Raw genomic sequence first — 25987 nt, 5'->3', positions numbered from 1 at the left:
CGCCTGCGCAGAACGAAAGCTGCAGGACACCAACTACGCCTGCGCACAGTTCTGAGGAAGGCGGAAGTGCGCACGCGCACGGGCTCCAGTCAGCGGTTAGATGGATGGAGTCTTCACACCGGCGGTCGCTGCAGCACTTGCCGCGCTCCGACCCCGACCAGTCGCACCCCAGAGGCGAGTTTTGGGGAAACCACAAAAAGGAACTCCGGAGTCCTGACTGGCCCGAGCCTAGGCATGATGGGATTTGTGGTCTCGTTTTAAGTTCTGGTCAGAGGAGCATCATGGGAGTTGAAGTTTCAATCCGGGCCCCATTCACTCCCAAGCCAACCCTCGCCCATCCTCACCGCTGAGCATGATGGGAGTTGTAGTATTTTCCCTGACGAAGATGCCCTTTGAGCTGCCAAAGTGCAGCTAGTTAGATATTGAGCTTTCTCCAGGGTGAGATATCCTGGGAGACGGGTTATAGGGTTGGATTTTGCTGCATCCCCTGGATCATTTTATTTAAAGAAAAAGAAAATTAGGCCACTTTTCAGCTGAGAAAACATCATTACAGAGAACAATACAAATAAGATCTGCTTTTAAAATATACGACACAAAAGGAAAATAAATCAGGTGGGAGAAGGAAATAAGCAAACTCAGTTTCAGATTCTTAGTAACAAGTTTTACATGCAGCACGGGCCAGCTGCAGGCACTCTATAAAAAGATTTAAGGCTCAGAATGTAATGGTTAGGACACCTGGTGAGTTTGTGGCAGAGACAGGATGCAAGGCCAAAATAAATAAAATTAAAATTAATCCCTAATAACAGTGCATAAATTGGAAGTTAGGTAAGTGCCAGGTTAAAAGTTATTGTAATATTTTCACACACCCCGTTATTAAAATTAAGCAACACACACACACACACACACACACACACACACAATGTGCACACACAATAGATTGCAAAAGATATTGGAAACTGTCCATTATAGAGCAAAAACAATGAACCACATTTGTTTTATTGAACATATGGATGATACCTAATCTTACAAATCCTAGTACAGCCACACAGTGGTTATAAGTGAAAACAAAGTGAAAAGTCTAATAGCCACACTCTCTTCTCCTCCTTCAATGTATCAAGTATCATGGCTTGTGCACATACTGCATGATAATGTGCATTCATTGCTAAATGCAGGCACCTTTGGGAGGTGCTATACATGCCATATCTTTTATTTTATTAAATTTATATACTGCACTTCATCTGAATATCATGTCATCCCCATTTCATCTCTTGTCACATGCTATTTGCCGATCGATCTAAGGCACATAATGCAGGAACAGTTGCAATCCATTTTGTGACGAGAACTTTCTTCTCAATCTTGCTGCCTGTATGGGTACACAGAGGGAGCACTTTCGCAGATTCACCTCCAGCTGGGAGAGTGACAAGATAAGCAATTCACCCCAGAAAGCAATTGACTGAGAGAGGGAGAGAAGAGGCCGCGTGGGTCTGACGGGTGTGTGTGTGTGAAGGAATCCAACCTCCCCAGTTTAGAGTGTGGGCTGTGCCTCTTGCATTGCCACTTTCTCATAATTAAAAAGATCCTCCCCTTCCTGCATTGCTGGGGGCTGGACTAGATGGCCCTTTTGGTCCCTTCCAATTCTATGTTTCTTGCATTTTTGCTTGTCTGAAAATAAAATAAAAAAGGATGAACCTGGTTTAACAGTAACTTTATTTATTTGTTTATCACATTTATATCCCACCTTTTTCTCCAAGGAGCTCAAAGTGGTGTACATGGTTCTCCCACTCCTCATTTAATACCCACAACAACCCTGTGAGGTAGGTTGTGCCGACTGGCTCAAGATCACCCCAAGGATTATGTTCTCCTATAGTCACCCATGCAATGTTTTGTGCAGTGTCGATGCACACCTACCATCCTGCTTTGCATTTAGCCAAAGTGCTATCTTGGACTTCTCCATCTTTTTATACCTGGGAGAAGAGGAAGAGTGGCTGGTCAGCAGTTGGTAGAGTTTGCAACTCCTCACAAACACATTCCCAGTCTTGCCCAGAATATAAAAACAGAGCACAATGAAGGACAGTCATTGATTGTTGTTATTATTGCTATTATTATACTTATTTCTAAAGTAATTAAACTCTAATAGAATTACAACAATACAAGAAACCAACCGATTAAAACACAGATCATAAAAACAGCACCGCCCTATCAAAAGCCATTTCCTTTAAAAAATAGTCCGTTTCCCAAGGCCTTTTGCAATACAGTAAAAGACTTCACCTGCAGGCAGAAAGACAGCAAGGAGAGAGGGAGTCTGGCTTCTTTAGGGACCAAATCCTGGGAGCAGCCACCAAGAAGGCCCCTCTGACTAATGAGAATGAGGTGTCCCCTTTGGCCAGGATGCAGCGGGACGTGTTGCGACAAGCTCAAAAGGCCTACCTAGGGTTTATCTTCTGAGGTTTGAAGTGGCTGCCAGCCCAGGAAAGCAAGTGCACCCTGTTGAGTATGCTCTAATCTATCATTTTTTTCCAACCGCAGCAGTATGAAACCAGAAAGACACCGGAAGACCATCTTGGCCTTAAATAAGAAACATAAGGCTCTCCCTCCAGTCCATATGAAAGGGGAGTTGCTTTCCAGTCTTGGACCTCCTTTTCTTTAACCCTCCCCAACCTGGAAACTCTTGCTTGTGATACTAATAACTATTTTCTTCCTCTCCTCCTGTTCCAGGTAAGAGTTCCAGTCCCGTTCGGATGGAGCCAGATGTCAACCCCCAGGATGAGAAGCAGCATCGGAAAAGTAGGTTAGACCCACATCAGACTTTCCCCTTCTCTAGCTAACGTTTTAAACCAGGGATAGGGAATTTTTTTCCAGCCCGGGGGCCACATTCCCTCATGGATAAACTTGTGGGAGTCACATATCCCCGGTGGGCAAGGCCAGAAGCCAAAAAGCAGGCAGGGCATCTACTGTGACACAAAAGTTAGAGGTCCGTAAAAACACCCCTCTCTTTCACTCACGTGAGCAAGATATATTATCACAGTCAGAGGCACCAACTTGCCTACGCTGTTAAGGGGGCCAACATTGCCCAATGTGAGGCATCAAGCAATGTGCTGCAATACCTCCGTGTGCTGTCCCCCAGCTGCACCCCTCAGTCTTTGTGCTCTACACACAAGTACATGTACACACACACACACTGGGGTAAAGAGACTTGGCAACCCTGTATTAGCACTTGCTGTTTTGGTAACTGCAGTACCACTAGGGCTGCCCTGCTTTTGGGGAAATGGGAACCCTAAGTACCACTTCCTGACCATCAGCAGGGGAGGTGATGCTACAGCCCAGGAAAGAGCAGCCCAAAGTTCCCTCCTGTGGCAAGCTGCAACATTGGTGCCAGAAGTGAGCTGCATGGCCCCTCTACAGTCTCAGTTTGAGACCCTTTAGTATCTTATGGATGTCACTTATACCATGTACCTCTTAAGTTGTGTTGGCAGCCATGGCACCAGTCCTAAATTCCCTGCATTCTTATGTGCCTTATGGTGAGAAAAACGTGGCGGCTACACCCGAGGCAATGGTGGCCACAACAAGCCATAGAGAAAGCTAATGAGGTGGAGGTAGAATAAGTTCTGCAGATTTATTAAAAGTCCCAGAGCTGAGTTTGGAGGGTCAGATAAAAGTACTTAGCAACTTTTCTCCCTAGACGAAAGAGACAGCAAAAGTATGGACTCTATATTTACAGAGGAATAAAATGAATATTTACTAAATAAAAAGAGCAACCCATTCACCCCCAAAAAGATCCATAATAACTATAATTTTATATTTTTCAGGTACACCAAGAAGATCTTCACAAGTCCCACGTAAGTGTTTTTATTTAGACATCTTTGCCCGGGGGGCGGGGGGTGACCCAGCCAAACTCAGTCACTTTCATCTAGGTTTCCAGTGATTTGGGTTTTTTCAGTCAACCGCTTATTGCTGCATCTTTTAACAGCAGTTTGAGATGCAAGAATTAACAGTGAAGCTTTTCCTGGTACACAGATAAAAGCAATTGCTCTCTTGTTGCAATCTGCTGCTTTTATTGGTAATGGTACAGCAGCAGGAGCAGTTTAAAAGTTATTAATTTATTATATTTAAATACTGTCCTTCATGTGAAGATCTCAGGGCGTTTCACAGCATAAATATACAGAATAAAACCAAAGTACATATTAAAAACAACAAAACCAAAGAACAACCCCCACCCTCCCTCAAACTCATTTAAAACGACAAAGACAATCAGCCAAAGACCTGGCTGAAAGTTGATGCTGAAATCAGCTGCCACCCATTCAGTTCCTCTTTCTGTCTGTGATATCAGCATCTTAAGTACTTTCCCTGTTTTCCCTAACACAGGAGGGAATGTATTTTCCAAGATAATGCCCGCTACTCATAATAAATTACGCTTCTTGCACAAAACAATTTTTATATCCAAATGCACATGCATGCAAATTTAATCGCTTAATCAAATTTCAGCGACTAACCCAGCTCATACGATTAATAAACTAAGATGACTTTTAACGATGTGAGAGTTGATCCCAGGATTCTAGAGATCTTGGCCATGCAACCTGATCCACTCTTTCTCTCTCAACAGGAGAAGACTTTGATGGTCCTCCGCCTCCTTCTTTTAAGCCTCTGTGTCCGGCCAAGCCCTCCCCCAGTTTCCTGGAACTCCCGTCAACTCAGTGGAGGCCCAGCCCAGGCCTGCCATATACCCAGACAGCTCGGATCGGGAAGGGAAAGAGACATTTCTGTAAGTTAGGGGAACCCTCTCATGCTTTATATGCATGTGGGCCATCATCTTAGAGTAGCCCCATGGCCAAAAAAGTGGACACCAATTTGTGCAAACATTGCATACACATCTTTATATGTAGAGATGCATATAATATTTGTATGCCTGCTCCGTCTGCTTTGAGTGACTCACTGATCCCTCCCTTTCCCTCTAGGGTTCTTTATCTTGTTCCCTATCCCCCGCTTTTTAAGTTTTTATTAAAATGGAATCAAAAGTACAAACAAACAAAAACATAAGCAAGTTACAAAATATAGGAGCAGTACACAGGTTGTATTTTCCAAATACAGTCTTACCTGGGAAACCAAACACCTTGGCTCCCTCTCTTTACAGAAAATGTGGATGATTCAGCCAACCTCTGCCTGTTCCCTTCCCTCCTCCTCTCTCTCCCCAGCCCCTGAACATCAGCCCCAGGAGTGTTTCGGCCTGCTGGAGTGCATGCACAACAACATCCAGACACAGACGCAGATCGCACAGGCACAGCTCTCCCTCCTCGAAGACATGCGAGAGTCCATGAACATCCTCCTTGCCAGGCAGGAGAAGCAAAACCAGGAGCGCCTGGGGCAGTCAGATCAACGCACCACGAAGAACTCTGCCACCTCTCCCAACCCCACCAGCTAGCAGCCTTGGCACATGCCCTCCTGTCCAACTCAAAGCTCTCAGTCTCCCTAGAGCCACGGTAGCAAACCTCATGTCCTCCAGATATTTCGGGTGACAATTCCCATCACGTTGGCCGGGGTAGATGGGCATTGTGGTCAAACACATCTGGAGGGCTGCCAGGTGGGTAAAAGCTACCCTAGAGCAACTGTGTACCTATTCCTACCACACACTGCGACAATATACGATTTCCGTAGATTAGCAATGCTTGTCAAAATTTGATTTCTTTTTCTGCACTGGCTGGCAGTATTTTGTGGTGTGGGAAGAGACAGTGATTTGAAATAAACATGGTTGTTATAAACATGGTTCTGCAGTGTGATCTTTTCAGGAAAGGTTCGTGATGAGTAAGACAAGCCAGGCCAGCCTGCTTGCCTAATGCAATTAAAAAAAACAAAAAACATATTGCTCTAAATAAAAAGTGGCAGCTAGGAATGAGGGTGTTCTTTGGATTAAAGCAGGGTTGGGGAACTGGCTATCTTCCCTACCTCCTGCAGGCCAAATTTGACAGGTAGGTGGGGCAAGCCACCTGTCGATCACCTGATGTCACAGTGACATCAGGCGACCCCCTTTTTGCCCATTTGTAAAGTGCTGTGGGTGAAGTTTTCCACAGGGCTTTGCCAGTGCTGCCAATCAGATGCACGGAGTGAAATCTTGAATTGGTTGGCATACATCACACTGGGTGGGTGTGGAAAAATGAGTTCAGTGAGCAATGAAATGCAAAATAGGCAGAGGAACTGGTGATTTATCTGAACACAAAATAGTTACAGTGACTAATTGGATAGTTAACTGTCCAAATGAACAGTTCTCCAAACGAAGAGAGGTAAAAAGTGGTGTCCCCCCCCAAGGATTGGTATTGGTCCTGTGTTTTTTAACTTGTTCATAAACAATCGAGAGTTAGGACTTGGCAGTGAAGTGGCAAAGTTTGCTGATGATACTAGATTTTTTTCAGGGTTGTTAAAAAGATTGCAAAGAGCTCCAAAAGGACTTCTCTAAACTGAGTGAATGGGCAGTAAAATGGCAAATTCAGTTCAATGTAAACAAGTGTGTAGTGATGCATGTGGGGGCAAAAAAATATTAATTTCTCATGGGGGCTGAACTGGTGGTGGCAGAAAAGGAGTAACACCTTGGAGCCTTAATGGATAGCTCAATGAAAATGTCAACCCAGCATGTGGAAGGCATGAAAAAGGGAAATTCCATGCTAGGGATCATTAGAGGAATTGAAAATAAAATTGCCACTATCAAAATGTTGTTGTACATATCTAAGACCACATTTGGAATACTGTTCTGGTCACCTCCTCTCAAAATGGATATTGTAGACTTGGAAAAGGTTCAGAATAGGGTCAGGAGAAGGATGAAGGAAAGATTGCAGCTTTTGGGAATGGCTAGTTTAGAGAAAAGGCAAGAAAGAGGTGGCATGATAGAAGGTTATAAAACTATGCAAGGACTTGATGGGCCACTGGTCTGATCTAGCAGGGCTCTCCTAATGATCTTTCGTGTTTTTTGCATATTCTAACACCAAAACATAGCTGTCAACCTTCCCTTTTTTTGTGGGAAATCCCCTTATTCCAGCGCGGTTTCCTGCTGCTTCCCGCTGCTATCTCAGATTGTTAGATATCCCGTAGACTGTCCCCAGGACAGGTGAGGCTGCTGATCCCTTATTTTCGAGGCTGCTGATCCCTTATTTTCAAATCTGAAAGTTGACAGCTATGCACCAAAATAACCTGAGAGCAGGCGGTAAATCCAGGATCAGGTGCTGGTCTCTGGCAGCCCCAAGAGAGGAGGTTTGCTGTTGTGCTCGGGACCTTCCTGTGGGCACCCCTCTGGTTCATCTGGGAGAACAGGATGCTGAGTCAAAAGGGCCACTGGCATCCTCCAGCTTGTCTCCGCATAGGTTCTTAAGCAGGGCTGAGGACTACATTTCCCAGCGAGCTCAGCGGCAACGCGAGGAAGGGACGTAATGCGCGCGCGCGCGCGCGAAAGAGAGAGGCGGGGTTCCGGCCGCGGGGAGTGCTGACTCTCCCTTCCGTTCTGCTGGCAGCTGCAGGAGCCGAGGTGGGCGAGCGCAGGAGGGGAGGGCAGGTGGTCTTGGCAGGCAAAACCGGGTTTGGGGGTCTGATCGGAGGACAGCTTTGGATGAGAAAAGGAGGAGAGGGGTTTCTAGTTGGGGAAATGCAGGTTGATGGGAGGAGGGGGGTCTATTCTGCCAGGGAAAAAGGAGGGCGATTGGAACTGGGTGCTGGGTGCAAGGAGGCTTGGCAGAGAAAGTTTCATTCATTCATTGACAGCAGTTGTGTCCCATCTTCTTTCCTCCGAGTAGCTCGAGGTGGTGCACGTGGGTCCCCGTCCCCCGTTTTATCCCCACAACAACCCTTTGAGGTTGGTTAGGCTGAGAGGACAGTGAGGTCCCCCCCGCCCAGCAGTTTCATGGCCAAGTGGAGGTTTTGAACCTGGTCTCCTAAATCCTAGTCCATATTTAATCCCCACCACAACCGTGTTAGGTCGGTTAGGCTGAGAGGCAGGGAATAAGCTCAGGGTCATTCCCTTAGTGAGCTTCCTGGCTGGGTGGGGATTCGAACCCTGGTCTCTCTCGGGTCGAACACTCTGCTACACAACATTGTCTCTTTTCATGGACTGAGATTCTGGAGAGTGGCTGGCAGTCAGAATGATCACTTGGCGAGATGAACTACTGCTATTACTACTACTGTTTATTGCGTTTTTATCCCACCTTTTGCTCTGTGGTGTTCAAGGTGGCGCACACCGTTGTCCCTCTCCTAATTTAATCCCCACAACAACCCTAGGCTGAGAGGGATGTTGACTGGCCCAAGGTCACCCACTGAACTTCATGATGGCCAAGTGGATATTTGAACCCTGGTCTGTCCCAGATCCTACTAGACTGATGCTCTAACCACTACATCACACTGGCTCTTGATGGAATCTTATTATGGGGCAATTTCTGAGCAATTGGGGAAGGGTCCTGACAGAAGAAAAAGAGGACGGGATCACAGTAGAGAAAAAATTGCCATTCAGTTGAGGGGATCAGAACTATAGGAAACATCAAGAGTATTTGCCATTCCATTGAGGGGATCAGAACTATAGGATAAACCTATAGTGGTGTTGGATCACAGGAAGCAGCATTGTATGGACTAAGTTAATAAATAAAATTCACTTTGCCCAGCATTCCCTTCTCTAGCTCAGCAGTTCCCAAACTTTTTCCTTCACGGGCCAGATGAAAATTGCTGAGGGTCTTGACAAACCACGTAAATCAGTTTCCTGCCTGTTGTAGCAATTGTAATCCACTGTGCTAAGATTTTGTATGTTTCTTAATTGTATTTTTACTGATTTATTTTAAGTCACTTTGGAGGCATGGCCATATTTCATTCATGTTTGAGCATGGATGCTCAAAGATCATGTATCATGGATTAGGGTTATATACTCTTTAGCCATCCCAAAACCATATTCGCTTAGAGGCAAAGTAGGGGTTCTAATCTCTGTTTAGTAAGATAGCAGTGTTTTAATTGGTGAATCGGTTAGGCTAACCGATTAAAACAAATTTTCAATTTGATTAATTTGGCAGCAGGTTTTTAAAAATAAACACACATTTAATTGCTGTGCTGATACTGTTTCCCTTCCTCACACTTTAAACAGATTCACCATTCTGTACTTCACTTTATCCAAATGATATTCTTCTTCAGGTGCAACTACAAATCCATCCTCTTCTCCATTCCAGATGAAGCTGTTGATTCTTGCTGTGCTGGTTGCCACCTCCTCAGTCTACTGTGAGGAAGGGGCCAGGCTCTTGGCCTCCAAGTCCCTGTTGAACAGATATGCCGTCGAGGGCCGGGATCTCACTTTGCAGTACAACATCTACAATGTTGGCTCTAGGTAAATCCCTCTTAGGAAAGGCTGATGGTATCTTAATGCTCTTTCCATGGAGATGCATTTGAAAAGTTTTTAGAAGCTGCAGCTGGTGCAGAATGCTATGACCAGCCTGCAGACTGGAGCGGGTTGCAGGAAGCATGTTATTCTCTTGTCACTGACTACTGGTCTGTTTCCGGGCAAAATTCAAAGTGTTGGTTATAACGTATAAAGCCCTCTAGGGCTTCGGCCCAGGCCACCTGAAAGAGTCTATCTCCCTATATGAACCTTGGGAGTGCACCTTCAACATCAGATGCATGGCTGGTGGTGACCCAAGAGAGAGGCTTCTGTGTGGCTGCTCCCAGATTGTGTAATTCCATCTCAAGAAAGGTTAGACTGGTTTCCTTTTTGTTATCCTTTGGCCGGCAGGCTATGACCTTCCTGTTCAGTCAGACCTTTGGAAACTAAGGCACAGACAATGCTGACCACTGGGCTGCTATCAGGGCAAACTGTACTTTTAATTGCTGGTTCTAAATGTGTTTTGTTGTATTTTTAATTATTGATTTTAGTTTGTCTTTATTACATTGTATTTTATAATGTTTTTTAAATGTTGGAAGCTGTCTTGAATTCCAATTTGGAAGAAAAATTGAGTACAAATTCATTAAATCATCAATATTTCTTTACCATCATATAACTTTTTTTAAAAAAGTTACTTTCATTTTTTAAAAAAATACTGGTAATCATTAAGGTTACTTGTCTAATCAAAAATTAAGCCACTGTCAGCTGCATATTGATGGCACCCTACCCCTTATCTCCAGGTGCCTCCTGCCATTGGTCCATGATGTAGGTGTTAAAGAATAGCATTTGGGAATAAGATGGATTGCTATGGCACTTACACACCAGACTTCAGGGACCTATCCTCTGGGAAGGACAGGACACCATGGTCAATGGCAGCTAAGAAATCCCGGAGAATCCATAAGATTTCACTCACCCTTTCCATCTCACAATACAAATCATCTGCCAGGGTGATCAAGGTAGTTTTAGTTCCAAACTCAAGTTGGAAGCCAGATTGGAAGGGATCTAGGTAAGGGTCCCACCACCCCACACACCCTGCCTTCAAATGGTGTCTTGTTCCTAATACTGTTATCCCTATCCTTTTATCTGCTGGCATAAAGCGCTGCCTTAGAGGTGGAGTTGTCGGATGACTCGTTTCCTCCTGAAGACTTCGGCATTGTTTCTGGGATGCTCAATGTCAAGTGGGACAGGATCGCACCGTATCCTTTTTTTTGCACAGAGTGTGGCAGGTGTGTGTGTGTGTAGGGGTGACAGTGGCTCTTTTTAGATTCTTTAGAGTCGTAAGAACAGTAGAGCAGCCTGCTGGATCAGACCAATGACCCATTAATCAAACTCAATAGTTTTAATTGGATTTGGAATAAATGTGCAGTTAAATGTTACTGTGTTGAGTTTTGTTGTGTTATTACCTTTCTTACTGGGTTGTGCAAACCGCTATTCTGAATGCAGGTAACTCACAACTTAAATCACCTTTAACTTGTGTGCATTCAGCTTTATGCATTTGACAAAAATAAAAAGGGGGCAGGCATCGGGGGGGACAACAACTTTGTCATTCCCACCCACCATTGCACTCAAGGTGTTTGGACTAGATGGAACTTTGACTTTCTTGTGTAATCACTGGAACGCAACCCCTGCATAAATTGAGTCGCCTGTAATGCTTTTTCTAGGGTAGAGCAGGCACATTGGGAATAAGTTTATGGAACTATTGGGGCAGGGCCCCCCAAATACATTTGGGTTTAGATCTTAAGCCTCAACAAACCCTCGGGATTGTCCCTTATTTATCTTGAAGCAGTGAGCAAGTATTCAGTGTTACACACATGAGCAGTAAGACCCAAACCACCCCCTGGTCTCTTCTCCCCAAAATCCCCTCTCTTTCTTTCCTTTTCCGCGACACAGTCTGCTTCCTTAGCCACTGTCGCTCAGCGCCAGCAACGTGTCCCACACGGTGGTCCTGAGACCCCTGAAAGCCGGCTACTTCAACTTCACCTCGGCCACCATCACTTACCTGGCACAGGAGGGGGCCCAGGTGGTGGTAAGTAGCAAGCGCCTTGGGTGGAGCCTGGGATCTGCAGGGGCCCACAGGCTTTGGCTCAGCTCACAAACAAAGGCATTCTTTGTAGTTACCACTGACCCCTCCCTTTCTTGAGTCCTATGACTTGTGCAGGGAAATTTGGGGAGGGTGTGTGTGATGGGAATTGAAGTCCAAAAGCAGCTAGAGACCCAAGTCTGGGAAACCCTGGGTTAGAGTTTTGTGGTGGTTGTTTAACAAGGAGACCTCGCATGACCGCAAGGACCATGGCCCTTCAGGGGAAAAGGTGGGGTTAAATAAATATATAATAAGAATAATAACAAACACAAACCCCCTCAATTTTCTTTCTTTTCAGGTGGGCTTCACCAGCGCTCCAGGGCAAGGGGGGATCCTCGCCCAGCGAGAATTTGACCGGAGGTTTTCGCCACACTTTGTAAGTAAATAAAGCAGTGCTGTCAACCTGCTCCAATACAGCCTTGGGGGCATTAAAAACATAAGAGCCTGATGGATCAACCCAATGGCTCATTTAGTCCACATCCTGATCTCACAGTGGCCAACCAGGTGCCCAACTGGGAAACTTGTAAGCAGGACCGGAGCACAAGGGCACTTCCCTCGCCTGTGGATTCCAGCAGCTTCCATTCAGAAGCATTGCTGCCTCTGACTGTGGTGGCAGAGCATAGCCATTATGGCTAGCAGCCATTAAGAACAGGTAGGTAGCCGTGTTGGTCTGCCGTAGTCGAAACCATATTTAAAAAATCCTTCCAGTAGCACCTTACAGACCAACTAAGTTTGTTATTGGTATGAGCTTTCGTGTGCATGCACACTTCTTCAGAAGTATATACTTCCGGGTTTCACCGCATGCGCAGAAGCGCTCAATCACATTGCGCGCATGTGCAGAAAGGCACCTCCAGTACGAAGTTTTCAGGATGCGGCTCGGCCTCCGGAACGGATCCTGTTCGTAACCGGAGGTACCACTGTATTATTTATGTTTGTTATATTATCACTATGCTTGTGTTTCGGAACACTATAATATCATCATCACAGTCACGGCTTTTGACTAGCACAGTGGTTCCCAGACTTTTTCAGGCCACCATCCCCTTGGTTCCATAAACTAATCCCCAGTGTCCACCACTCTACTCTATAAAAAGCATTATTCAGAATAGTGGTGTGCACAATCCACTAAGGAAGATGCGTGACTAACAGCTAGTTGTTGCACATCTGTTCAAAATCTAGTTTAAACTATTTAGTTTAATGACCTCAACAGAGTTGATGAACTTGATCATGTGATGCCAGCTTTTCAAAGTCTATAGCCATTTATACCTCCAGCTGCTCTCCTTACCTCTGTAATCCCACCGCTTCCCAGAGGGTGCTGCCTCCCCCCACCCTTTGGAAACCACTGGACTAGCACAATGAACTTGTTGAATTGAAACGACTAATTATTTCCCTTTCACCTCCTTTTCTTTTATAAAGCTGGATTGGGCAGCCTTTGGGGTCATGACGCTCCCCTCCATCGGCATCCCTCTGCTCCTCTGGTACTCGAGCAAAAGGAAGTACGACACCCCCAAGAGCAAGAAGAACTGAGCTGTGCCAGGTGGATTGTGTTCCCCTCTGCGGTTCTAGGGGTACTCAGGAGCGACAGCAGAGCAGCCAGCGTTTCCAAACAAATTGGGGTGTTGCTCTTCAAGATACAGCTGCCGTAAAAAGGAAAACCAACCCATCAGTGAATTAAAACAGGCCCCACATTTTCTGCCAGCCCTCCTAGCCATTCTAATGAGGGATCCGTCCAGCCTCAGTGACGGAGGTTCCACCCCTCTTCCTTCTCCGCGTCAAATCTGCTCTTCTTGGCCACAGGAGGGCACTGGAAGGAAGGGGAAATATCAGAGCCCTAAGCGTGAAGAATTAGATAATCTGTCAGAGAAATCTGTTGTGCCTCAGAATGGTGTGCGTGTGTGTTTTTTTATCATGAAAAATAAAACACAAACTTTGAATCTGCTGTGATTTCTTTTCTCTTCCCTTAGCACAAAAGCAGGCCTTCTCCTACCTCTGATCCCAGTGGGAAGGGAGGAGTTGTCGTTCAAAACATCTGTAGGGCACCAGATGGGTGGAAAGGCATTGGCACCAGCATGTTTTGAAATGGGGGTACTGAACAGAAACAAATGGTATTGTTTTAACTGCGTCAGGTTCTGTAAAATATGTGCAGGCCCAGTCCAAAAGGATATTACTGCATTTTTCCATGTATAAGACGACCCCTGTTTATTTGAACCCAAAACAGAGAAATGAAGAAGGCCCCGGATGCACTTTTACTCGGAGTTCTCTGTTGGTGCCCTTAACCTTGCGCAGTTTGCGGCGCCTTGCACCCGTGTGTGCACGCACGAGAAAGAGCGGCACATGCAGCAGGGGAAGGAGAAGGAGGCAACACTTGTCTGGTGGCGGAAGCAGCCGCTGGAAGATCAAGGAAATACCGTATTTTTCTGGTGTTTAGCAAAAACATTGTCTTATACACGGAAAAATAAGGTATTTAAATTATAAGGTAATAACATTGCTAACAAATTTAAAAGGAATGAAAAACAATACTTACTTTTAAGTGCCTTAGAGCAGTGAGTCTCCAATCTTTTCAGAGCAGGATCCTACCATTTTCCTAAATAGGCATTTTAGGACACACTTCTCAATTTTTAAAAATAATTTTTATTGAAGATTTTATTGGGTTACAAAAGTACATGCATTGTCTCTAATTTCAGGTTGTAGAGTCTTTTCTGCAAATCTGTTCCGCTCAATATTTGCCTGGTCTGAGTGCTGCTGTAGTGACACAGGTCAAATCCAAGTGGAAGGTTTAAAGCACACGCAATACACATTCAAAACACAGAATATTGGGAATAATCTTGTTCAGGCTGCTTGGGAACAATCTGAGTGCGAAACTACAGTTGCCAGGATTTTGGGGGAGGTAAAAGGTAAAGGGACCCCTGACCATTGGGTCCAGTCTTGACCAACTCTGGGGTTGCGGCGTTCATCTTGCTTTATTGGCCGAGCGAGCCAGCGTACAGCTTCTGGGTCATGTGGCCAGCATGACTAAGCCACTTCTGGCGAACCAGAGCAGCGCACGGAAACGCAGTTTACCTTCCCGCCGGAGCAGTACCTATTTATCTACTTGCACTTTGCCGTGCTTTCGAACTGCTAGTTTGGCAGGAGCAGGGACCGAGCAACAGGAGCTCACTCTGTTGCTGGGATTCGAACCGCCGACCTGATTGGCAAGTCCTAGGCTCTGTGGTTTAACCCACAGCGCCACCATGCGCATTGGATGTGTTTTACATGTCTGGTGCGCATGCACAGCACAGGATCTTCCAGAAACAGCTGCCTTTCCCAAACCTGGTGCCCTCTAGTGGACTACGTCCCACCAGAGTCCAAATATCTGGAGGGCACATGGTTGAGGAAGGATCCTTTATATTTGCGCTGCTTTGAATCTGAATCGGTCACCTCCGGTCAGGCTGCAACCCAGAGGTGACCCACCAGCGAAAGATCCACGCCGTCCTCTGCAGCGCCTACGCAAAAGGAAGCCCCACGCGGCGTAGTGGGATTTACTCCCAGGTAAAGGCACGAACATTCCCAGGACGCGCCTGCGTCTTCCCTCCAGCGGGAGCAGCCCTCCCCAGGAGTGGGCGTGGCTCCGCGCCTTCCCTGTCCTTTCAAGCTTCCGCCTCCCGCGTCGTTGATTGGCCGGCTCTGCGGCGTAGGCGTGGCCTCGGCCTTTATATCAGCCTATGGCCGCGCTCACTTCCAGCTCATTCTCAGCAATGGCGCAGTTGTGCTCACTTGTCGCGATGCGCATCTCCTCTTGCCTTGGGCTGCTGCTGCTTTTCCTCCCGGCGCTGTTTGCGGGAAGCATCGGGATGCCCGGAGGCCTGACGCCTCGCTCCGTCTCGGATCCCGACGTGCAGAAGGCCGCTGCCTTCGCCGTGTCCGCCTACAACCAGGCCAGCAACAGCATGTTCTATTGCCGGCAGCTGAGCATCGTCAAGGCGGAGAGCCAGGTAAGGACGCGGGGGGGCTTGCAAGAAATTCTTGGGCCCCTTTTCCACTCTCCATCCCTAAAACTATTTTTTTTTAAAAACCACTTAACCTCTCTCTTCACACCAGCCTTCCCCAGCCTGGTGCCCTCCTGCTGTCTTGGCCTGTCATTAGCCTCCAGCCCACAGCCCAAAGCATCCGAAAGGGTGCAGGCTGACATAGAGAAGTAGCCTAGTCGTTGAAGGAAGGAGGGCCTCGGGGGGTGGAGAGGGGAATGGAAGGGCTGTAACTCAGCCGTAGAGCATCTGTCTTGTGTGTAGAAGGTCCCAGATCATAGCTGTCAACCTTCCTTTTTTTTGCGGGAAATTCCCTTATTCCAGCGCCGTTTCTCGCTGCTATCCCGGATTGTTAGATATCCCGTAGACTGTCCCCGGGACAGGTGAGGCTGCTGATCCCTTATTTTCGAGGCTGCTGATCCCTTATTTTCAAATCTGAAAGTTGACAGCTATGTCCCAGATTGAAAAGCAGTGTGCAAGTTGTCATCTATCTGCCTTGAATGCAGAAGATCCCAGGTTCAGTCCCTGGCATCCCTAGGTAGGGATGGGAGAGACCCCCCCCCCCGCCTGAAATGCTGGAGAGTCATTTCTGCCAGTCAGTGTAGACAATAATGGGCAAGATGGATGAACGGTCTGTCGGTTTAAAGGCAACTTCTTAAGTTCCTGGAAGCTGGGGGTGGAGGGAAGAGAATTGAGATGGGTTGACACAGTAGGAGAGTGAGTGTGTGTGTGATGGTTTTTTTTGTAGGGGGAGGAGTCCCAAGAAAAGGACAGGATTGGAAATCATGGCTCCTTATGAACTGTCACGGACTGCTAAAATGCCCCCAGGCCAAGTGGCAAGCTGAATAAATGCATGATGTTCTGGCAACTGCTGTAGACTAATGATGTGTACATACAAACGCTCATTTTAAATTCAGTTTTCTTAAATGCTTCAGTGTGAACCTAAGTCAAGCAAAAGGTTAAACACTCAGCTCCCCCCCCCTGCCCCAGCTAGAAAGGCTAAAATATCTAGCTAGGTAGTCTGGGCTTTCTTTCCCCCATCATCCCTGGGGGAAAATGGCACTGGGATGTAGAAGTCTAGGGTCCTGAGACAAAAAGGAACAAGGTAGTCCTCATTGAGGGTGACGATTGTTGAGGTGCAGTGTGTGTTTGCAAAGCAGGAAGTAAGAGGTACTGAAAAAGGTTCAGAGGTAACATTACTTATTTATGGCAACTCTTGTCCTGCCTTTCAGGATACACCCCTCCCCCCAAGGTGTATTCCCAGAGAATACAAACTCATATTAGCATATTAAAAAGCCATCGGGTTCTGAGTTGGTGATAGAAAAGGAAGTGATGGCCACCCATTTTTTTTTCCAATATACTTTTTATTAGTTTACAGCAAAAATCATATATTTCTAACCAAATTTTCACAAATTATACTTTTGAGACTTCCTTCGATTTTTCTGGTAATCATCCATATATACTCCTAACTATAACGCATTTCCTTTTTTGCATTGTCTTTTAACTTTCACCTTTACCAATATATATTTTCCCAAACAATACATCTTAACCTTTACAGTGCTTCTTGAAACCCCACTAGCGTTGTTTGTGAATCACATAAATTTTTCAGATAATCTACAAAATTCCCCCAGTGTTCGATGAACTTTCGATTTTTATAGTATCTTATTTTTCCAGTCAGTTTATCTAGCTCCGCATAGTCTATTAATTTCGTTCTCCACTCTTGAATTGTCGGCGTTTCTTCCTGTTTCCACTTCTGGGCTAGTAAAATTCTTGCTGCCGTAACTGCATACTGGAATAGCTTACAGTCTTTCCTTCTTATCTCTTTTCCTGTGATACCTAAAAGAAAAGCTTCTGGTTTCTTGACAAAAGTATATTTTAACATTTTTTTTAGTTCGTTATATATCCCTTCCCAGAAGTTCTTAACTTTCTTGCATTCCCACCACATGTGATGAAATGTTCCCTCCCTTTCTTTGCATTTCCAACACTTATTGTCCATTTTATACATTTTAGCTAACTTGACAGGTGTGATATACCACCTATAGAACATTTTCATCACATTTTCCTTCAATCCCATGCATGCAGTGAATTTTAAATTTTCTTTCCATAATTTCTCCCAATCATCAAATTGGATATTATATCCAAAATCTCTAGCCCAGTGTATCATTACTGATTTAACTTCTTCGTCCTTCGTACACCATTCCAGCAATATCTTGTACATTTTTGACAAAATCTTATTATCACTATTAATTATATCCATTTGAAACCTAGAGTCTTTTTCTATATACGCCTTTTCCTTTGCCTCTTTCTTAAACATTTCATTTAACTGGAAGTAGTGTAACCAATCATATACATAGTCCTTAACTTGTTCATATGGTTTTAGTTTCCATTTTCCTCCTTCCTTCATTACCAAATCTCCGTATGTAGCCCAATTGCCTCTCATGTTCACTTTCTTTACACTCATAGCCTCCAACGGAGATAACCAATGTGGAACCCTTGGTTCTAAAAGGCTTTTGTACCTGTCCCATACCTCTATTAACGAATTTCTGAAGACGTGGTTTCCGAAGCCTTTGTGAACCTTTTTCTTGTCACTCCATAAATAAGCGTGCCACCCGAACCTGTTGTCGAAACCTTCAAGATCTAATAATTCCTTATTTTCAAGCTTAATCCAATCTTTTAACCAGCAAATACATGCTGCCTCATAATATAGTTTCAAATCTGGCAGGGCGAAGCCTCCTCTCTCTTTCGCATCTGTAAGTAATTTATATTTTATTCTTGGCTTCTTGCCCTGCCAGATAAACCTTGATATCACTTTTTGCCAATCTTTGAAGGTTCCACTCCCCTTAATTATGGGGATTGTCTGGAACAAAAATAACAACCTTGGGAGCACGTTCATCTTAATTGTAGAGATCCTGCCCCAAAAGGACAGCTTCATTCTATTCCACACCTCCAGGTCTTTTTTTATATCTTTCCATATTTGAACATAATTATTCTGGTACAGGTCAATATTTTTAGTTGTTATCCATATTCCCAAGTATTTTATTTTCTTCACTACTTCTATCTCCGTTTGTTGTTGCAATATTTCTATCTTATCCTGATCCATATTTTTAGCCATTATTTTAGTTTTTTTCTTATTCAATCTAAACCCGGCCACCATCCCAAATTGTTCAATCTCCTCTAATACCTCTCCAACGCTTTCTAATGGTTCCTCCATCGTTATAACCAGATCGTCGGCAAAAGCTTTCACTTTATATTCATTCTGACCTACTGTTACCCCTTTTATTCGACTATTTTGTCTTATTGCATTTAGAAAGACCTCCAGGACCGTTATAAATAACAGTGGCGAGAGCGGACATCCCTGTCTTGTTCCTTTAGATATTTTTATATCTTCGGAGACCACATTGTTAACTATCAATTTAGCTCGCTGCTCTGTATATATTGCCTTGATACCGTTAAAGAACTCTTCTCCTACCTCCATATATTCAAGATTTTTCAACATGAATTCCCATATTATATTATCGAAGGGATGGCCACCCATTTTGATGGCTTTGAAAGAGGATTGGACCAATTCACAGAGGGAGAAGGCTGTCAGTGGCTATTTGTCATGATGGCTATTCTCTGCAGTCAAAGGCAGTACAATGGTACCTCTGGTTACATACTTAATTTGTTCTGGGGGTCCGTTCTTAACCTGAAAGCACCACTTTAGCTAATGGGGCCTGCTGCGCCGCCGCCACGTGATTTCTGTTCTCATCCTGAAGCAAAGTTCTTAACCCGAGGTACTATTTCTGGGGTAAAGGTAAAGGGACCCCTGACCGTTAGGTCCAGTCGTGACTGACTCTGGGGTTGTGGTGTTCATCTCGCTTTATTGGCAGAGGGAGCCGGCGTACAGCTTCTGGGTCATGTGGCCAGCATGACTAAGCCGCTTCTGGCAAACCAGAGCAGCTCACAGAAACGCCTGTTTACCTTCCCGCCGGAGCGGTACCTATTTATCTACTTGCACTTTGATGTGCTTTCGAACTGCTAGGTTGGCAGGAGCAGGGTCCAAGCAATGGGAGCTCACCCCATTGCGGGGATTCGAACCGCCAACCTTCTGACCAGCAAGTCCTAGGCGCTGTGGTATAACCCACAGTGCCACCCGCGTCCCATTTCTGGGTTAGTGGAGTCTATAACCTGAAGTGTATGTAACCTGAAGCGTATGTAACCCGAGGTACCACTGTAATACTTCTGGACACTGTTTGCTGGAAACTTCACAAAGGGAGAGTGCTCTTGTACTTGGGTCCTTGCTTGCATCTGGGTTATCTGGCTGACCCCTGTGAGAACAGGATGCTGGATTGCATGGGCCATCGGCCTGATCCAGCAGGACTTTTTTCATGTAGAATTGAGCACATGGTTCATTAAATGACACTAACCTTTAATTGCATCTGTTTACATCAATCTATTTCCTGCCTCCGTATCTCTCTCTCAAGATATATATATATCTTGCATTACTCTGCTAAATGTCAAATGCCTCATTTGTTTTCCAGGTGGTGCAGGGTGTGAAATACTACTTGACTGTCGAGTTGGTGAATACCCTGTGTGAGAAGAAGGGAGGGTCAAACCTGAGTGCCGAGGACCTCCAGCGCTGCAGCCTGCCCTTGGAAGGAGAACAGCAGGTGAGACTAGGAACCAGATGTGTTGACCGGGGACCTCACAGCTTCTTGGTGTTTATTCAGTGATAAGAAAGGCTGGGCCCTCCCTGTACAACACAGTTTAAAACTGCCGTAGATGGAGCAGCTTTGATGATGCGACTTTCCAGCCCTTCATGCAAACAGCTTTAGGAATTTGTGAATATCCTCAGTTTTGTTGAGTAATTCCAAGATACAGTAATAATTCTCTGAACCGCCTGGTGCTCATCTGGTGATCTGGACTACAGCTTACATCAGCCACAGCCAGCTGTGGGATGCTAGAGCTGATGAGAGCATAATAATTGTTATTGTTATAATTATTATTAATTGCCCACCTTTCACCCTTAGTTCCCAGGGTGGGTTACAACAGTTAAAAGACAATATTCTACCTAACTGGGTAAGCCTGCCTGAACAAAGCTGTTTTTAGCAGGCACCCAAAGGGATATGGTGATGGCCTCTGCTGATGCCATTGGGCAGGGATTTCTAAAGTGTTACGCTACCACACTAAAAGACTGATGTATTAGGAAAGCAAAATGAGTATTCTGTGTCACCTGTAACAGTGCCAGTTCCACAGATCAAAGTAGTTGACTGGGCATATATGGGGTGAAGCAATCTCATAGGTAAAGTGGTCCTAAGCTGTTCAGGGCTTTATATACTCCTAGTAACACCTTGAACCTGGTCCGGTAGCAAATCGGCAAGCAGTGTGGGTCTCTGAGCATAGGTGTTAATAAGCTGACAGGGTCAACTCCTGTTAGAAATTGTGCTGCAGCATTCTGCACTAACTGCAGCTTCTGGTTCAAGTGTAAGGGAAGCCCCACATTGCAGCCAGTCTGTGCCTAGCATTCCCCACTGCCAGCAAGCACATGGGAATCTGCCTTAAGCAGAATCAGACCCTTGGTCCAGGTGCCCACTGCTGTCAATGCTGAGTGGCAACAGCTCTCCAGGTTTTTCAGATGGGAGGGGGTATTTCCTAGTCCTGCCTGGGAATGCTGAATAATCTAACCAGGGAACATTCTGCATGCAGTGCAGATGTCCTGGCACTCAGCTGCAGCCTTCCTTGTGCAGAATGTAACCTTAGGCCTATTTCACCTGCCTGGTTGGTGTCGGATTAGAGCATTATATAAGTAGTGTTTATCATGTCCTAAGAACGTTGTGAGTAACTCCTTCCTGTGTTTAATGACTAATCATTGTAAATAAGCAAGAGGCAGCTTCTCTTGTTGAAACTGGCAGCCAGCCAGCCGTTTAATCTTCTTGTCATTTCCACAGTTACTATATTTGTTCACTCCCTGCCTTTTCCCCTGATGGAACTCAAGGCAGCTTACAGATAAAAATAAGAACCTCTAAGATTATAGAAAAAGCAATCATTAAAAAAGTAAACATTGGTGGAATGAAAACTATGACCATATATAAAATCTATTAAAGCCAGACAATTACAACAAGAAGAGCATGGCACCAACCCTTTCATTAAAAGCGGTCTGTTTCTCAAAGCCTGTTGGAACCAGAAAGTTTTTGCTTGCCAGAGGAACTAAGGCAAGGAGGGAGCCAGTCGAACTTCTCTAGGGAAGGAGCTCCAAACTTTCGGAGCCATCACTGAGAAGGCCCTCTCTCACATCCCCACCAAGTGGGTCTGTAAGGGTTGTGGGACCGAGAGAAGGGCCTTCCCAAAAGACCTCAAAACCTGAGCAGGTTTGTATGAGAGAGTGTGGTTTTTCAGAAAAGCTTGGACTTGAGCTGTGGAAAGCCACAAACCCTTGAAATGTGTAGTCTCTTGGCCAGTGAGTATTTCCTACCACCACACCTTGTTGACCTGCCATTCTTGCACAGAAGTAAATCAGAGCAGCCTTTGTGGATGAAAACCAATTGTGGCTCTCCAGGTGTTGATGGACTTCCCACCTCAGTAGTCTCTGGCTGGTGTCAGTCCAGCAACATCTGGAGGACCACAGATGGAAACCTGAGGAAAAATGGGATTTCCATGGGGCTTCCTCATTCTCAGTTTGCTAGGGTTTGGCGTGGGTTTTATTTATTTAAAGAAAGCAATAGTAGTTTTGCTCATCAGTAACTAGCTGACCACCTGTGGACACTTACAGATGGGACATGAATGTGCTGGTTGTTCTTTTGTTCACACACTGGGTAGACTGCTTCTGTATAAGGAGGGTTTGTTTTGCTGTTAGCTGAATAGCCGTTAGTTGACATATCTCCCCCACACAATTCCTTTAGGAAAGCTATCCAGGCCAGTGGCTATTGCCACATCTTGTATATCTTGTGATGCTTGACACCATTAATTTCAATGGGCTCATAGGACATTAATCTCAGTGGACATTAGTCATATGAGCCCATTGTGATTAATGGTGTCAAGTTAGTCATGTCTGTCTACTTCAATGGGTTTACTCAGAGTATGATTAATACGGGATACAACCTGAATATTATTTTAACTGTCCAAACATTATGTCTGGATAAAGTGTTATACCTTTATATTTCACCTCCCAAGGGTGACCTGAAACTTGTGACAGCTAATGGTGGCTAGACCAGTAATAGCAAACAATTGGAAATCTGACATTTCACTTGGCATATTGCAATGGCACAAGGAAGTGTGAGGATGTAGCTTTGTTAACAAACATTTCCTGTTGCCAATGAGACATTGAAGGATGTGTGTGAAATATGTTTATTTTTTTAAAAAATGGAGCTTGCTTGTTACTAGAATTTTAAATTCCAATACAAATTCATTCTTACAGTCTGACATTTTGCATTTAAATCATAAAAGTGGCCAATTATGCCTAATGGGCAACAAAGCCATGCTTTTAAAAAATTTAAAGAAATCAGAGTTTGCTGTTTTGGTTGTGATCAATAATTTTATAGTTTATAGATGAAATCATTTTTGTGTTGTAATTTAGTGATAAAAAGCATTGTATTTTACCTTTCAGTTTATAAAAAAAGTTCAGCGGCTAACATAGTAGAATATTATGTTTTGTAATATACAGTGGTACCTCGGGTTAAGTACTTAATTCGTTCCGGAGGTCCGTTCTTAACCTGAAACCGTTCTTAACCTGAAGCACCACTTTAGCTAATGGGGCCTCCCGCTGCCGGAGCATGATTTCTGTTCATTCTGAAGCAAAGTTCTTAACCTGAAGCACTATTTCTGGCTTAGCGGAGTCTGTAACCTGAAGCGTATGTAACCTGAAGCGTATGTAACCCAAGGTACCACTGTAATCTATTTTGTCATTTATATTTTTATCGTAATGAGCTAAACACATAATGGCTGGCAAATATAGCTCAGACAAGGGGGAGATGAGGATTTTACAAGGCCAGCAGCTCAAATGCCTGTAAAGAAAAAATGGGTCTTGGTACATGTTTTTGGGTGATGCCCCCAAATATGGTCTGGTAAATAGTTCACCAGCTGGGCTGACTGAAGATGTTCTGGGGGCTGTATTAGCGAATTGCAACGCTATATCACTTTCTGCTAATAAAGCCCAGGGCCCAAGTCAAGTCACCAGCAAGTTCTCCTTCACAACAACACTGCTGTGTTGTCCTTGAATAAGCTTCTGTTCATTTGTGAAGGAGAGCTGTCTCCAGATCTGTGTCCCCTAATGGTTCCCAAAGCCTCTTGCCCCCATACCATCAGAATTCCACTTCCGCCCCCAAATAATAATAATAATATAATAATAATTTATTATTTATACCCCGCCCATCTGGCTGAGTTTCCCCAGCCACTCTGGGCGGCTTCCAATCAAGTGTTAAAAACAATACAGCATTAAATGGCAGTGCTTAATTTTTCCATGGAAAATTTGACATTTCGTTGGCTCAAGAGGGACAATTAATGGATGCAATTAATTACAGGTGCAAGATTAGGGAACCAGCTTTGCTTATTCGATACAAGGAAAAGAAACATTGCTAAATTAGATCGTGCTCCAGGGCGTCAGAAACCGTTCTGATGCAAATTGGCACAATTAGGAATCATTTTCAGTTTGGAGTTTCCCAGTGAACCCTCATTGCTGTGCCTGAGAATCACCTCTGTACACAGCTGGAATGTTTGGGGAAATGTTCTTGGTTGGTCTGAAAATCTGCAATGGAGTAATGAGATGGACTCTCCAAGCCTGCTGCACTAGGGGAGACAACAAGTACAGTTTGGTGTCTTTCCCCCCCACAACTGTGTCTCTGATGAGTGGCAGCTTGAATGTGTGCAGGCCGGGCAAAGGGGCAGGTGCTCTCTTGCTGCAAATATGTTCTAAGGTTGACTCCAGTTAACCCCAGATGGAAGCAGGGTCCCCAGCTATAGTTGTATTGGTGCAAAATGTGTCATGTTGGTGCTGTGTTTAATCTGAGCCGAGGCTCCCTCTGCCTTAACCCCATGTATTTATTGACGAAGCAACAGAGATGCGAATCTTGTGTGTATGAAGTTCATTTGACTCACCACTGAGCAGGCCCAGCTGACTACGGCATCATTGGGGTTTGAGGCATCCAGGGATGAGAGTCTTGCACTGACCTCTTTCCTGTCTCCTCCTCACGTTCTCTGACCTGGAAAAAACATGGGAGTGGAACGTGGCATGTCTCAAGATGCACTGAAGGCCCTGGCATGTCTATCCTGAAACAGGTTCTGCTTGTCTTGGAAATGTTGCCTGTGCAGTTTCTGAGATTTCAGAAGAAATCCCTGTGACCTCTCCAGGGAAGGTTCTTCCTGAGAGCAGGGAGGAAGCAGCCTTGCGCATTGCATTCCTGTATAGTGAGGACACGTCATTGCACAAAAACCCTCCAGTGCTTCTGCCTTCCTTGACCAACTTTTTTAAAAAACTGTTCTCTTTATTCATGAGGCTCTTGCTAGAACAAGGTTGTCCACGTTCCCATGACGAGCTATTTCCACACCGGGGCTGGTTCCCAATTCTATGCCACTCTCCTGCTCCTGGCCCAAAGCGAGTTCGCAATAATGCCTTCCTTGCTCTTTTTGAGGCCTATGCTGTTGAATGTCGATGCTTCCATATTTCAGATAGACTGCTCCTGTTCCAGGCCTCTCTCCTATTCCCCCACCACAAATGTTCAGCAACTGTGACTGGGCTGTGTCTGTGGGAGAGTTTCTCCTGCAAGTTCTTAAAGTATTGGAAGCCTATGCTGTAGTATCTCAGAGTGCAGGGCTTTTAGCGTGGCTGTGCTGCCCCTGTTCTGTGGAATAGCATCCACAGATATAACAGGGCACCCACGATCTGCACTTTCTGGAAATAGCTGGAGATATTTTTGCTCTGCCAGGCTTTCCCAGCTGGATAAAGGATCTTTGCCACGTGTGTTCATTTGTTGGGGTTTTAATTTTGCATTAAATGTGTTAGCTGTTTTGCGTTTTTAACTGTTTTTTATAATGCAAATTGCCTTGAAGGTGGTTTAGAAGGTGATTAATGAATCAATTATAATAACCCCCCCCACACACACTTAGCCCTAATTGTCTGGATATTTTTCTCTCTCTCTCCTTTTCCCTCTTTCCAGAAACAAATCTGTGAGTTCCACGTCTGGTCCCGTCCATGGCTCAGTGACACGCGACTGACACACATGAGCTGCAGAGCAGCCAGTTCCTGAACGTCACGCCTGGGGGTGACTCGGATGGACATCGGCTTCCCTGCTGCCTGAATGAACTCAGGCCAAAGCATCATTCCTGGGGGGCCAGTGCAAGCTTGAAACTATCTACCCCACTCCTATCTCAAGAATGGAAAATCACTATTTTAATTCTGAAATCACATTTCCCACATTTCTAAAATTGCACTGGGGCTTTTCTACCATGCCTCCAAATATACTCCCTCTCTTTGTTTTGATGGTCCTGCAAATCTCTTTTTTTCTTTGTAACTTGCTGATTCATCCCAATAAAGGTATCACTTTGTCAGTG

At 45.0% G+C, this 25987-nt stretch overlaps 3 protein-coding genes across 8 annotated transcripts; all 3 read left to right on the top strand.

The window, feature by feature from the left end:
• Window positions 1-23: 23 nt before the first annotated feature.
• Window positions 24-5753, top strand: TSACC (TSSK6 activating cochaperone). Of its 4 annotated transcripts, XM_083592056.1 has the most exons (6): window positions 34-174; window positions 2527-2610; window positions 2717-2784; window positions 3807-3836; window positions 4601-4759; window positions 5190-5753. In XM_083592056.1, the coding sequence occupies exons 1-6, from the start codon at window positions 101-103 to the stop codon at window positions 5414-5416; spliced, it is 642 nt and encodes a 213-aa protein (XP_083448182.1). In that variant the 5' UTR covers window positions 34-100; the 3' UTR covers window positions 5417-5753. The 4 variants fall into 4 exon arrangements, with proteins under 4 accessions (XP_083448184.1, XP_083448185.1, XP_083448182.1 ...); XM_083592058.1 differs by lacking the exon at window positions 4601-4759 and having other exon boundaries at window positions 24-174; XM_083592057.1 differs by lacking the exon at window positions 2527-2610 and having other exon boundaries at window positions 42-174; window positions 2716-2784.
• A 1669-nt stretch (window positions 5754-7422) lies between these two features.
• Window positions 7423-13396, top strand: SSR2 (signal sequence receptor subunit 2). 3 transcript variants are annotated; one of them, XM_083592064.1, is made up of 6 exons: window positions 7423-7504; window positions 9180-9334; window positions 10483-10581; window positions 11303-11411; window positions 11764-11841; window positions 12879-13396. In XM_083592064.1, exons 2-6 carry the CDS (start codon window positions 9180-9182, stop codon window positions 12987-12989), a joined length of 552 nt encoding a protein of 183 aa, XP_083448190.1. In that variant the 5' UTR covers window positions 7423-7504; the 3' UTR covers window positions 12990-13396. The 3 variants fall into 3 exon arrangements, with proteins under 3 accessions (XP_083448190.1, XP_083448189.1, XP_083448188.1); XM_083592063.1 differs by having other exon boundaries at window positions 7447-7504; window positions 9145-9334; XM_083592062.1 differs by lacking the exon at window positions 7423-7504 and adding an exon at window positions 7607-7627.
• A 1747-nt stretch (window positions 13397-15143) lies between these two features.
• Window positions 15144-25987, top strand: LOC310752197 (cystatin-like). The gene is made up of 3 exons (XM_083592073.1): window positions 15144-15433; window positions 19987-20115; window positions 25594-25987. The coding sequence occupies exons 1-3, from the start codon at window positions 15164-15166 to the stop codon at window positions 25681-25683; spliced, it is 489 nt and encodes a 162-aa protein (XP_083448199.1). The 5' UTR covers window positions 15144-15163; the 3' UTR covers window positions 25684-25987.

Source organism: Podarcis filfolensis, assembly GCF_964270895.1.
Source record: "Podarcis filfolensis genome assembly, chromosome: 16".
Lineage (NCBI taxonomy): Eukaryota > Metazoa > Chordata > Lepidosauria > Squamata > Lacertidae > Podarcis > Podarcis filfolensis.
Note: the sequence above shows the minus strand (reverse complement) of the source record. Positions and strands in the feature narration are given on the sequence as shown.

Excerpts from the sequence above, each read along its gene's own strand:
- TSACC (XM_083592056.1), top strand. The coding sequence starts at position 101 with ATGGATGGAGTCTTCACACCGGCGGTCGCTGCAGCACTTGCCGCGCTC. Across the intron at positions 2,785-3,806 it reads TGAGAAGCAGCATCGGAAAA|GTACACCAAGAAGATCTTCA; the intron begins GTAGGTTAGACC and ends TATATTTTTCAG. Across the intron at positions 4,760-5,189 it reads GAAGGGAAAGAGACATTTCT|CCCCTGAACATCAGCCCCAG; the intron begins GTAAGTTAGGGG and ends CTCTCTCCCCAG.
- SSR2 (XM_083592062.1), top strand. Across the intron at positions 9,335-10,482 it reads ATCTACAATGTTGGCTCTAG|CGCTGCCTTAGAGGTGGAGT; the intron begins GTAAATCCCTCT and ends GCTGGCATAAAG. Across the intron at positions 11,842-12,878 it reads GGAGGTTTTCGCCACACTTT|CTGGATTGGGCAGCCTTTGG; the intron begins GTAAGTAAATAA and ends TCTTTTATAAAG.
- LOC310752197 (XM_083592073.1), top strand. The coding sequence starts at position 15,164 with ATGGCCGCGCTCACTTCCAGCTCATTCTCAGCAATGGCGCAGTTGTGC. Across the intron at positions 15,434-19,986 it reads TCGTCAAGGCGGAGAGCCAG|GTGGTGCAGGGTGTGAAATA; the intron begins GTAAGGACGCGG and ends TTTGTTTTCCAG. Across the intron at positions 20,116-25,593 it reads CCTTGGAAGGAGAACAGCAG|AAACAAATCTGTGAGTTCCA; the intron begins GTGAGACTAGGA and ends CCCTCTTTCCAG.